This window comes from Thrips palmi, unplaced genomic scaffold (genome assembly GCF_012932325.1).
Source record: "Thrips palmi isolate BJ-2018 unplaced genomic scaffold, TpBJ-2018v1 HiC_scaffold_11, whole genome shotgun sequence".
NCBI classification, from domain to species: Eukaryota; Metazoa; Arthropoda; class Insecta; order Thysanoptera; family Thripidae; genus Thrips; species Thrips palmi.
In genome coordinates this window covers 866,536-879,891 of record NW_023144622.1, presented here as the reverse complement: position 1 = coordinate 879,891, position 13,356 = coordinate 866,536, and the positions used below count along the sequence as shown (strand labels likewise).

The 13,356-nt window shown below is 64.6% G+C and overlaps 1 protein-coding gene across 1 annotated transcript in view; it reads left to right on the top strand.

Annotated features, from left to right (window-relative positions):
- LOC117639226 (calcium/calmodulin-dependent protein kinase type 1-like) overlaps positions 1–13,356 on the top strand; it is a 32,289-nt gene that overhangs the window by 1,554 nt on the left and 17,379 nt on the right. Inside the window, 1 exon segment of the mRNA XM_034374684.1 lies at positions 7,333–7,467. Within this exon segment, the coding sequence (XP_034230575.1) occupies positions 7,333–7,467 (135 nt within the window).

Sequence of the window (13,356 nt, the reverse complement as noted above, 5' to 3'; positions counted from 1 at the left end):
GGGGGAGGGGGAATTTTCACAAAGAGCAAGTTGTGAGTGAGGCGGGGTCACTGTGAAGTGCGCGCAAACGCCAGGCCAGCAGACTGATTCCGAGAGTCGTTTTCGTCGCTCTGTCTCTCTCGCACCTACACGGGACGCCCCTCGGGTGCGAGAGAGACACAGCGACGAAAACGACTCTCGGAATCAGTCTGCAGTGTGCAGGTCGACGAGGCGCTACGGCTGCTCGGTTGGCCCCGGCGTTACCAGTGGCGTGGTGGTGACGGCTTCATTGGTGCCACAAGGGGCCCAAGGGGCTCACGGCCGTGGCGGCGAGGCCGGCGAACCACGGCCATGCCGACGGCAGCCTATGGTCATGTCCGTGACTGTGTGGGCATGGCTGCAGACCGATTCCGAGAGTCGTCTTCGTCGCTCTGTCTCCCTCGCACCTGTAGGGGACGCCCTATGAGTGCGAGAGAGACACGGCGACGAAGACGACTCTCGGCATCAGCCTGCTGGGCATGGCTCCAACGACGACGACAGCCGGACGGACAAGGCCTGGACGGCCTGCGGAGAGTGGCGGAGTGGCGCAAGGCATTGTCGCTGCGGTTTTGCCCAGTCTGCCGCACATTGTGCATTTCCTCGCCTTTTCCGCGGAGAATGTCCCGGCGAGTGTACTAGTGTACTGCGTGCCGCGTCGCGCCGCGTCGCGCAGTGGTCCGCCTGTTACGATTAGAATTACTGCCCGGGATGGCGATTACGGCCGGCCGGCTCGGCCACGACGGCTGCCTCGAGGCCCCTGCGGACGACCCTTTGGTGACGCCTAGCCGACCCTTTTGGTAGAGGCCGTTTGGCCGACGACCCTTTGCGACCCTTTTGATAGGCCCTTTGGCGGACGACCCTTCGGTGACGCCTAGCCGACCCTTTTGGTAGGCCCTTTGGCGGACGACCCTTCGCGACCCTTTTGGTAGGCCCTTTGGCGGACGACCCTTCGCGACCCTTTTGGTAGGCCCTTTGGCGGACGACCCTTCGGCGAACCCTGGCCGACCCGTTTGGTAGGCCCTTTGCAGACGGCCCTTTGGTGGGCGACCCTATGGCTACTCCTTTCCGACCCTTTTCCTATAGGCCCCTCGGCGGACGACCCTTTGGAAAACCCTTTCCTACCCTTTTGGCGGTCTACTCCTCGGCAGGTAGCCCTTTGGCAGACGACCCGGCAGACCCTTTCCGACCCTTTGGCGCGCCCCCAGGGGGCCCCGCGACTCCCTGCGAGGCGCACCCTCTGGATGCCCTCCGTGAAGACCATTAGCCTTTGGAGGATCCTTTAGAAAGCCATTCGGAGGGCGTGTGAACAGTGTGAACGCCCTGCGGAGTCCCTTGAAATTGGCCCTTGCAGGGCCGGGCCGGGTCGGGCCGGGCAGGGCAGGGCAGGGCAGGCGTGCCACGGCCTTTGCCGGCCTTGGCAACTGTTTGTGCGATTCCCTTGAGACGTGCGACGTGGTGCGACGCGTGAGTCCCTTCCCTTCCCTCCGCGCGATTCGCGATGTAGGCCACACAGTGGGCCACACAGTGGGCCGCCCGGGCCATTTTATTGCCGTTGTGTGTGCAGTTTCGTCGCTCTGTCTCCCTCGCACCTGTTCGGCACGCCCCATGAGTGCGAGAGAGAGACGCTCGGAGTGGGTCGTGCCTTGCCTCGAGGGCTCGCCGTCTCTTTCGCTTTTCTCGTTGCCGTGTAAAGTCGTGATCCGAACCGCGGGCCAAACCTGATCGCGGGCCGGACGGGCCGACGCGACGGGCCGAGCCTGCAGGCCCAGGCCGAGCCGAGCCGCCGAGCAGTGTGCTCTCGTCGCGCTGTCTCTCTCGCACTCGCAGCGCACTCGCAGCGCGCGGGCCGTCCCGTGGGTGCGAGAGACGACGCCAAAGTACGAGAGACGGCTGGCGTGGTGCCCCTCCCGCCGCCCCGCCGCACAGTGGGCCAGAAGACCAGTGGAGGCGGACAAAACTCTAGAAGCGTTTTCAGCTCCAGAGTCGCTAAACAGGCCTCGAACCGAACGTGTGACCCCACCAATAGGTTCCTCGTTCGGAGAGCAATCCATTGGTGGAGTCACACGTTCGGTTCGAGGCCTGTTTAGCGACTCTGGAGCTCAAAACGCGTCTAGAGTTTTGGCCGCCTCCACCGGTATTCTGGCCCACTGCGCGCGGCCAGACGACGCCAAAACTCCCACATCGGTTTGGCCGTTTCAATAAAGAGGAGCGTGTTACTCGATGCCAGCCCCGCCAGCCCCGCCACTGGAAGAGAAGGCCACTCTGCCGGCTGGGCCCCGCGCCCCCGCGCGGGGAGGGGAGTCACAATGTGCGTCTGGCCCTAAAAATAGCGTTCCAAACATGCAGCCGGCGCTTGCGTGGCCGCGGCCAATGCCGCTAACTTGGTGGATACAGTGGACTGATTCCCAGAGTCGTTTTCGTCGCTCTGTCTCTCTCGCGCCTGCACGGTACGCCCCACGAGTGCGAGAAGGACGAGAACGACTCTCGGAATCAGTCTGCAGGGGTCGCGTTCGTTGGCGGTCACCCTCTCGGGGCTGAGACGCCGCCGTCCGGAGTCGGTTTTTGTTGATTGCCCAGAAATGTCTAATTGCGCGCCAGAGCGGCTTGCGTGCAGCGAGCTGCCTGCTTTGCATACGGAGAAACCAAGTACTCGCGCGCCGCACAGTGGGCCAGAAGACCGGTGGAGGCGACCAAAACTCTAGACGAGTTTTGGGATCCAGAGTCACTAATCAGGGCTCGAACCGAGCCTGTGACCCCACCAATGGATTCCTCGTTCGGAGAGCAATCCATTGGTGGGGTCACACGTTCGATTCGAGTCCCATTTAGCGACGCTGGAGCTCAAAACGCGTCTAGAGTTTTGGCCACCTCCACCGGTCTTCTGGCCCACTGTGCGCCGAAGATCTTTTTTTGCTTTTCCTCTTTCTTTCTTTTATTCGAAAAGCAACAACAAGACCGGCAACAAGGAGGAAAGCTGCGTGGCCTAAATATCTGCAGGTGTAAACACAGCCGGCAGACCGACGGCGGGGCGCCGGCCGGGCCATTTCCATATTGCGGCCGAATCGGGGGCGCGGCTCGGCTCGGCTCGCCACGGCGCGGCCCGGCTTATCTCAGTGTCACGACTTGTTCTTTATCGGCGCCGTGGTCAACGTATCGACCTCGTGTCAGGGAAGGCTCTGAGCATAGCTCTGAGCCCCGCGACGCGAAGGCTCTGCCTGGCCGTGCCGAGACCCTGCCTCTATACAGGCAGACAGCCAGCCCCTGTGACGATAAAGAGATTGGATAATGCGTTTGTGCAGAGGGAATGTGCGATGCGCGCGCACAGTGCGCACACTCGCCGCACAGTGGGCCAGAAGACCGGCGCCGGCGGCTGAAACTCTAGACGCGCTTTGAGCTCCAGAGTCGCTAAACCGGACTCTAAGCGAGCGTGTGACCCCACCAATGGATTGCTCTCCGAACGACGAATCCATTGGTGGGGTCACACGTTCGGTTCGAGTACCGTTTAGCGACTCTGGAGCTCAAAACGCGTCCGGGGTTTTGGCCGCCTCCACCGGTCTTCTGGCCCACTGTGCAGTGCACGATCGTTGTGCGCGGCGCGTTGGGGCGTCCATCGCGATGGTGTGCCCGGTGGCGCCCCGCGGCCGCGGCGACCCCGGGCAGGGCAGGGCAGGGCAGGGCAGGGCAGGCTTAACGATGGAACTGTTGTCGCCATCGATTGCCCGGGGGAACAGCGAGCAACACGGCGCGGCCTGGGCAGTGCCGGGGCAGCGCGTGAGCACCGTGCTTTCATCGCCCTCTCTCCCTCGCACCCGCGGGGCGTGCCGTCAGGGTGCGAGTGAGACAGAGCACTGTGCGCAATCGCGCCCCCTTGAAACTGGCCTTTTGAACGCAGGCGCTGCTCCGCCGCGGCTCCGCAGATTGATTCCGAGTTCTTCCTCGCTCTGTCGGTATGAGTGCGAGAGAGACAGAGCGACGAAAGCGACTCTCGGAGTCAGCCTGCTGGCGCTGGCCTTGGAGCGCCTGCGGCGGAGCGGGTAGGCCACCCTGCGTAGCGTCGGTGCTCGGCGGGCCGGCCTACGCTCTGCTTCGCAGGCGCTCCCCGGGGTGCCGCGCTGCCACCACACTGCCACCGCGCTGCCTGCTGGCTGACTCCGGGCGGGAGGCGTCCCTCTCTCTCGCACTCATGGAGTGGGGCGCCGAGGGCGTCGGGGTGCCCGCAGGGGTGCGAGAGAGACAGGCTGCCGGCTTTTCCTGCTCGACTCGGAATACCTTGCTGCCCGCTGCTCCCCGCACGCCCCAAAGGCCCAGAGGGGGGCGCTGGCTCGGCTGGGGTGGTGTTATTTTTCTGCCTCGCCGTGCGAGAGACAGCTATAGCGCCTCCCCCAGATAGGGCAGGGCCGACTTGTAGCGCAGCCTGCGCGTGCAGTGCTACCAACCAAGGTTGAGAAGAAAGTGAGGAAAAGTTGGGCCCGAGCGAGATTCGAACTTGAGTCCACCACGGGGTATCCGCGACCCTGTCTGGTACTCCCAAGGGCGCACAACTGTTTCATGCCTCGCCCGGGGAACGCTTTGACCAAAGCTAGTTTGGGCGCACCAGTCTGGCAAAGTTAGTCAGAAAGTGACTGAACCTCTGGAAGTACGTAGCTACTTTTGCTGACTTCAGGCGGCCACTGCGTCCTGTCTAGCTGTGGGCGAAGGCTTTTAGCAACAACGTCTTGGTCAGTGCCGCCTGGATGGTTGCCTACTCTTGCCCGGGGAACAGCCGAGCCCTGCAAACTGATTCCGAAAGTCGTTTTCGTCGCTCTGTCCCTCTGTCGCGCTTACAGGACGCCCAACGAGTGCGAGAGAGACGGAGTGTCGAAAACACTCCCGGAATGAGTCTGCCGTTCGCTGGAATTGAATAATGAGTCTCTGGGCGTCCTCCTGGACGTCCCTCTCCCCCTCCTCCTCCAGCAGGCCGTTGCCGAACGCTTCGTGCTGTCTCTCTCGCACTCGCGGCGCGTCGCGTGGCGCGTGAGAGAGACAAAGCGGCGTGTTCGGAATGAGCCCGCTGGTTCTCCTCTCCTAGACGACGACGGCCGCCCGTTTCCAAATGAAACTGCGACGAGATTGTCCCTTTCCCGCGCTTTGCCGCCATTAACGTCGTTATTCCGCACCGGCAAAACGACTCCAAGGACGGCGACGCCATGCCGACGCGTTGCGCGCCGCGACGAGGGTTGTTTCCGGGCCCGCCTGGCTAGGTCTGGCTGGGCCTCCAGTGGAACCCTTCCACTTCCAGGACTTCCAGTGGCGCCGCTTCGCGCCCTTATTTCCCCAGCCTCGCCACAGCCACTGCACAGTGGGCCAGCAGGGGACTAAAACTCAAGACGCGTTTTGCGCTCCAGAGTCACTAAACAGGACTCGAACCAAACGTGTGACCCCACCAATGGATGCCTCGTTCGGAGCGCAATCCATTGTTGGGGTCACACGTTCGGTTCGAGTCCCATTTAGCGACTCTGGAGCTCAAAACGCGTCTCGAGTTTTTACCGCCTGCGCCGGTCTTCTGGCCCACTGTGCAGTGCGCCTCCGCTGCTCGCTTCGCAGGCTTCGCACACGGCCCGTATTCGGTCGCGAGACTTTTGTTTCCCTCGTGTTTGTCTTGTTGTGCATTCATGCCGCATTAATGTTTTGGCTGCGGCGCGCTCCTTTGAGCCCGCTGTCGATATTGGGAGCCAGCCCGGCGTGGCGCGGCGTAGCCTGCAGGCTGTTCCGAGTAGCGTTCTCGTCGCTCTGTCTCCCTCGCACTCATGCGGCGTCCCGTGTAGGAGCGAGAGAGACAGCGCTACGAAAAGGACTCTCGGAATCAGTCTGCCGGCGTAGCCATGCGGGGCCGAAACTCCCCGAACTCGCCCAACGACAGCGTTTCCCACTCGGGGGCCCGCGTTGGGGGTGGCGGGGGCGGGGAGGGCCGGGGGGCGGCAGCGAGGGGCGGGGCCGGCGGGGCGCGCGCGTCTTTGCTCTGTAAATTGAGTCGGGGAACAGTTTGGCGTCGTTCAACAGTTGGTAGTCCGTTTACTGTTGGCCTGCGGTGACGCGGCGACGCCTGGCAGCCTGGCTGCTGTAATTTACGGGCCGCGTTTGCCTCGGAAGGTTGCCGGCCTGCGGACCGATTCCGAGAGTCGTTTCCGTCGCTCTGTCTCTCTCGCACCTGTACGGGACGCCTTATGGGTGCGAGAGAGACAGAGCGACGGATACGACTCTCGGATCGGTCCGCTCCTTGCCGGCCGCCAAGCCGCGCCGCAGCAACAAAAAGTGTCGCCGAGTTTCGGCCGCGCCGCGCAGCAGGCTCAACGGCGCTTTCGTCGCTGTCTCTCTCTGGCCTGCACGAACCGCCCCATGAGTGCGAGAGAGACGGCTGAGTCGCCTCGTCTCTGTCACACTCATGCGGCCTTCCGCCGTACGGGTGCCAGAGAGACAGCGTGCGACGAAAGCGCACAGTGGGCCAGAAGACCGGCAGAGGCGGACAAAACTCTAGACGCGTTTTGGGCTCTAGAGTGGCTAAGTGGGACTCGAACCGAACGTGTGACCGCACCAATGGATTGCTCTCCGAACGAGGCATCCATTGATGGGGTCACACGTTCGGTTCGAGGCCTTTTTAGTGACTCTGGAGCTCAAACCGCGTCTCGAGTTTTGTCCGCCTCCACCGGTCTTCTGGCCCACTGTGAAGCGCCGTTCGGCACGAGGTCCGCGGATGGGGCGGGAAAACAGGCCGATTCGCGGAGAGTGTTCGGCTGTCCTGTTGGCCTGTTGTTGGCCTGGCTGCTCGCGGCGAGGCGAAGCGGGGCGAGGCGGCGGGTCTGTCGGTGGTTTTGCTGCCACGTGAGATGTTTTGCTCTGCGGCTTGTGGGCTTGCGGCCCTTGCGGCGCGCGCTGGATCGTATATCGTGCATGCTGCCGACGGCCCGACGGCCCGACGGGGTGAGCCGACCGGCCGGGCTGCGCGGGCTGACGGGGTGCTCGCTGAAACTCTGCCTGCCCTTCCACGTACACTGTCGGGCATCATCTCCCGCTGTTGTTCCGGCTCGGCTCGGCCGTCCGCTGGGGGCGACTGGGGGCCCCGCGGGGGGCCGATGGGGGTTCGGTTGAGTGGATTTGCGGAACCCTGGGCCGGCCGCCCTGGGCCCCCTGCCCTCCCCGATGGGCTACGTGCCGGGGCCGCGCGCGTGCAACGTCTTGATGTAACTCGGTGTCCCGGGTTCGAATCCCGCTGTTTTTGTCCGCCTTTTTGTTGCTCTTGCCCGTCTAATGCGCTCTGCTCGCTCTGCTTTGCTGTTCCAGCGGCGCGTTCTCCGAAGTGCGGCTGGCCGAGAGCAGGGAGCGGCCGGGCGAGCTGTTCGCCGTCAAGATCATCGACAAGAAGGCCCTGAAGGGCAAGGAAGACTCCCTGGAGAATGAAATCAAGGTCCTCAGGAGGTAAGAAGTAGCTCGGCGCCCTTGACGGTAACGCCTCCTGGAGTCAAGTCCAGTGGACGTGCTCCGCGATCGTCCAGGCCGCCTGCCGGCGTAGGCCGGCGTAATCCCCTGCAGACGGCCAGCCGGGCCAACCGCACCGTGGGCCAGAAGGCCGCTGGAGGCGGCCAAAATTCCAGGCGCGTTGTGAGCTCCAGAGTCGCTAAATGGGGCTCGAACCGAACGTGTGACCCCACCAATGGATTGCTCTCCGAACGAGGAATCCATTGGTGGGGTCACACGCTACGTTCGAGTCCCATTTAGCGACTCTGCAGCTCAAAACGCGTCTAGGATTTTGGCCGCCGGCGCCGGTCGTCTGGCCCACTGTGAGCCGGGCCGCGCCACCGTGAAAAAGGACGCGTGCGGAAACGTTCGGGAACGTGGAGGTGGACCGGAGCCCCGTAGCGGGCGGCCTTCGTTAAAGAAACATCTTCCGACGGATCGGATAAGGAGGCAGCGGGCGTTCCCTTCGCCTATCCCCCTCCCCTCCCCTCCTCCTCCCCCTCCCCCGGGCCGCGATCCTCTCCCGTTTCCGGGGCCGCCACTGCGCCCCTTTTTCCAGTGCTGGCTGTGTGCTTTCAGTGCCCCCCGCACACTAAGTCGGGGGAATGGCTTGTCTCTAGTTGCCGGAGAAGTTAGACGGCCTTGGCGAGGCCACGGGGCTGCGCGCCGAGGCCAGTGCTGCGTCGAGGCCAGCCAGCCAGCCCCTGCTGCTCCGAGGCCAGCTGCCAGCCCTGCTCTCCCAATAAGCAAACGGGCTGCACAGTTTCGCCCTCACCTACGTGCTCTCGCTGGCGCTCGCTGGGGTTGGCGGCCGTACGTGCCGGGGCCGTGTTTGCGGACGTGGCCTCCACTTCGCGCCGCCACACCCCGCCCCACCCCGCCCCACCCCACCCCGCAGCACCCCGCCGCACCCCGCCCCGCCCCGCCGCTGTTTAGTTGGCGTGCGGATTTGTTGCGCTTGCTTTGGTGTAAAACTGGACGAGCCTCTCGAGGGCCTGGCTGCCTCGCTGGCGCAGTTTGCCGCGAAGGTCGACTGCAGCGGACTGATTCCGAACCAGTGCTGTCGTCTCCGTCTCGCTCGCACCCGTTCGCCCTACGAGTGGGAGTGAGAGAGTGAGTGCGAGAGAGGGGGAGGGAGGGAGAGAGGGACTCGGAATCACTCTGCGCTGCCGCTACATCGGGCCCGTCCTGGCATCTGCCCGGCCCTGCCACGCGAGAGGGGAATGGATTGAAATGCCGTAGTCGGCATTGCCGGGCGGCGGTCGGTCGGAGCCCCGACCCACCCCGACCCACCCCGACCCACCCCGACCCACCCCGACCCACCCCGACCCCGATCGAGAGGATCGGAAGACGAGAGATCGAGTGGGGCTGCGCGCGCCTTACCCAGGCAGACCCGCCGCGCCACGCAGCGCACAGTGGGCCAGAAGACCGGTGGAGGCGGCCAAAACTCTGAACGTGTTTTGAGCTCCAGAGTCGCTAAATGGGTCTCGAACCGAACGTGTGACCCTACCAATGGATACCTCGTTCGGAGAGCAATCCATTGGTTGGGTCACACGTCCGTTTCGAGTCCCATTTAGCGACTCTGGAGCTCAAAACGCGTCTCGAGTTTTGGCCGCCTCCACCGGTCTTCTGGCCCACTGTGCAGCGCCACGCAGCGCCACGCAGTGCCCCTCGTCCACAACGGCCCTCGCGCCGAGTGTTTGCGCGCCAGACGGCAGCAGCAGGACGCTCCCGAACGCGTCTCCGTCTCTCTCGCACTCACGACGCGCCCCATGGGGCCCGCTGGGGCGCGAGAGAGGCGGGGCGACGTGCCCGCGGACTCGGCCCACAGCCCCCCGCGACCCGCTGCAGCGTGCAGCCTCGTCCCGCCTGACCTTTCGCCTTCGGCCGGCGCGTGGTGGAGCGTGGCGCGTGGTGGAGCATGGCGGAGCGTGGCGCGTAGTGGAGCATGGCGGAGCGTGGCGCGTAGTGGAGCATGGCGGAGCGTGGCGCGTAGTGGAGCATGGCGGGGCGTGGCGCGTAGTGGAGCGTGGCGGGGCGTGGCGCATAGTGGAGCGTGCCGGAGCGTGGCCGTTGCGTGCCAGCCGCACCCCGCACCCCGCCTCACCTGTTGCGATCTGATTGGTCGGGCCGCAGGGTCGGCGGTCGGTGTGGCTGGCCGCGTCGCCCCGTCGCCCCGCCCCGGACCCCCCAGTGCGGCGCGGCGGCGCCCTGTGGACTGCAGACTGATTCCGCAAGTCGTTTTCGTCGCTCTGTCTCTCTCGCTCTCATTGGGCGTCCTGTGTAGGTGCGATAGAGACAGAGCGACGAAAACGACTCGCGGAATCAGTCGACTGCCGGTCCGGGCTCCTTTCCGGGGCGAGCCGGGGTCGCTCCCAGGATCATTTCCGGGGTCCTTTGCAGGATCCTTTGCAGGTTCTTTGGCGGCACCCTTCCGGGCCGCGCTGGCCGAGGCCCTGGCTGCCTCTGGGAGCGTCGCCCAGCCGCCCTCTCCCTCTCCAGGATCCATTCCGGTCCCCGCTGGGCCAGCAGACTGATTCCGAGAGTCGTCGTCGTCGCTCTGCCTCCCTCGCACCCTTCCGGACACCCCGACGAGTGCGAGAGAGACAGAGCGATGGAGACGGGGCCCAGCTGCTGGGCCCAGTTGGCGCCTTTGAGGGACGGGGGCGACGGGGGCCCCGGCCGGGCGCTGCTTTGAAGCTGTTGTTGGTTGTTGTCGCCGTGACCACCGAGCACCCCGCCCACGCCCCCCCCCCCACCTCTTCGGCCCACCGCCGATTTGTCCGGCTCGCTACCCCACCCCTCTCCCCGCCGCGCCGCGCCACGCCGCACCCCGGGCTGCCCGGGCATGGCCAGGGGGTGGCTCGGTGCGGGTCGTCAGCGTGGTGGCCCTCGGTTTGGTGGCCGTCGGCGTCGGCATGGTGGTCCTTGGTGGACCTCGCCTGGTGACCCTCGGGTGGTGACCCTGGCGGCCCCGGGGACTCGACATGGCAGCAAGCGCCTTCCCCCACCCCTCCCCGCGGCGATGCCCCTCCCGGCCCGGGTCCCGGGGCGTGGGGGCGACGAAGACGGAAGAATTGGCCAGCTAGCGCGAGCTGGCGCGAGCTAGCGCCACACGCAGCCTGGGGGCCGTGCTGGGGCACGCCGCGCGCTCAGCTTGTACTGTGCTGCTGTATCGATTCTCCGCGCCTTACGCCCGGCCCATGGCCTGCCCATGGCGCGGCCAGCCCCATGCCACGGCACTGGCAGTCCCATGACAAAGGCACGCCTAGACATTCCCATGGCGCGGCCAGCCCTATGCCACGGCACTGGCAGTCCCATGACAAAGGCACGCCTAGACATTCCCATGGCGCGGCCAGCCCCATGCCACGGCACTGGCAGTCCCATGACAAAGGCACGCCTAGACATTCCCATGGCGCGGCCAGCCCTATGCCACGGCACTGGCAGTCCCACGACAAAGGCACGCCTAGACATTCCCATGGCGCGGCCAGCCCCATGCCACGGCACGCAGTCCATGACAAGCACGCTAGACATTCCCTGGCGCGGCCAGCCATGCCACGCACGGCAGTCCCACGACAAAGGCACGCCTAGACATTCCATGGCGCGGCCAGCCCCATGCCACGGCACTGGCGTCCCATGACAAAGGCACGCCTAGACATTCCCATGGCGCGCGCCAGCCCCATGACCACGCGCACCATGGGCAGGGTCGCCATGACAAAGGCACGCCTAGACATTCCCATGGCGCGGCCAGCCCCGCGATAACGCCAGGATCGCCACGGCGTCGCACGGGGCACGCCGAGCACGCCGTGACAAAGGACGGCAGCCTGGCGGGCCGCGGCCTCGGCCCCCCACGTCGCCGACGTCACATCGACATCCCCTCGGTGGCATTCCCACGACGCTGACGGTGACACAGGCATCCCCCATGTCGCCACTCAGGCCGCGCCCCGCCATCCCCGCCCCTTCGCTAGCGAGCATCCAGAATCCAGCGCTTTGATCTGAAATGTCATCCCAGTCGCGCTACGCTACGCCGTGCTGTGCCGACTAGGTTTGTCGTGCCTTTCTCTCTCTCTCTCTCTCTCTCTCTCTCTCTCTCTCTCTCTCTCTCTCTCTCTCTCTCTGTCTGTCTCTCTCTCTTCTCTCTCTCTCTCTCTCCTCTCCTCTCTCTCTCTCTCCTCTCTCTCTCTCTCTCTCTCTCTCTCTCTCTCTCTCTCTCTCTCTCTCTCTCTCTCTCTCTCTCTCTCTCTCTCTCTTTCTGTTTCTCTCATTCTCTCGCACGGCAATTGTGTTGCGTGGTTTGTTGCCTCTGGTTCGCACAAACCCCACGCTGCCTGCCGCGAGCCGGCTGGGTTGGGCTGTGCTGGGTCGGTGGGGCCCCGTAAACAGTCTGAGAGGTATCCGCTTAGGCGGTAAAGAAAGCGGCTTACCGTCATGGCCCTTGCCGTGGCGTGCGTGTCATGCGCCTGGCTGGGCGTTTTGACGTTGTCGGTATAATCAGGGCTTTTTAAAAAGGGCGCCTATTCTCGGCGGGCTTTCCTTGCCTTCCTTTCCTGGCGACGAGTTTAGGGCGCCGCACAGTGGGCCAGAAGACCGGCGCCGGCGGCCAAAACTCGAGACGCGTTTTGAGTTCCAGAGTCGCTTAACAGGACTCCAACCGAGCGTGTGACCCCACCAGTGGATGCCTCGTTCGAAGAGCAATCCATTGGTGGGGTCACACGTTCGGGCCGAGTCACATTTGGCGACTGTGGAGCTCGAAACGCGTCTAGAAGTTTGGCCGCCTCCACCGGTCTTCTGGCCCACTGTGCGGCTGCCGCCCGGCCTCGTGGTTCGGCCGCCGGGCACCGCCGGGTCGCCGCCACCGCCATGACCACCATCATCATCTCCATCACGGAGGGGGTGGTATTACGAGGGTCTCGACATGAGAACGGCCTCGGCGTTGCCGCGTGCACGGCCATGGCACGGCCCGGGGCCGTCTGCGAACCGCGGCGCCGCGTCTCTCTCGCACCGCTGCGGGGCGCCCCGTGCGTGCGGGAGAGACAGAAGGACAGAAGGCTCCGCTCGGAATCAGCCTGCGGGGCCCTCGGTGGGGCCGCCCCAAGGCCCTCGAGCCCTGCGGCCCTGAGGCCCTGCGGGGGCCCTGCGCGTAAGCCTGTTGCTTCCTCGCTTCATCCCTTACGCAGTGTAGTGGCGTGGCTCCCTCTTTTCCCGGCCGGTGCACGCGACCTGGCGAGAGGCGAGGGTGCTGGCAGAGCTGTGCAGAGGCCCTCCGCGAGGTGGAAACTTCTTTCCCAAGTGTCGTCGTGGTCCCATCTTCTGAACATCAGACCGATTCCGAGAGTCGTTTACGTCGCTCAGTCTCTCTCGCACCCATGGGGCTTCGCGTATCGGCGCGAGAGAGACAGAGCGACGAAAACGACTCTCGGAATCAGTCTTGCGTCGTGCATGGCTCGACTTTGTCTCTAAATCCCATTCCCGGTCCTTGTTGGTCCTCGACACTCGAAGCGCTCGCGCTTCGCGAGATATCGACGCAGACTCGCCGAAAAAACGGGGCGGAAAATTGTGGTGCCCCACATCGGCGGCGCCGGGCTGGTTTGGGCCTAGCGTGGTTCCGCAGTCCCGTCGCGTTATTCATGAGTTTGCCGTTTCGATTCCGCCGTTCCGTTCCGCCATTCCATTCCATTCCATTCCATTCCATTCCGGCGTCTGGGTTCGCCCGTTCGGCCGTCAGACGCAGGCCAGCCGAAGGCGCCAAAGGCAAGCAGCCACTCGCACAGTGGGCCAGAAGACCGGTGGAGGCGGCCAAACCTCTAGACGCGTTTTGAACTCTAGAGTCGCTAAATGGGACTCGAATCC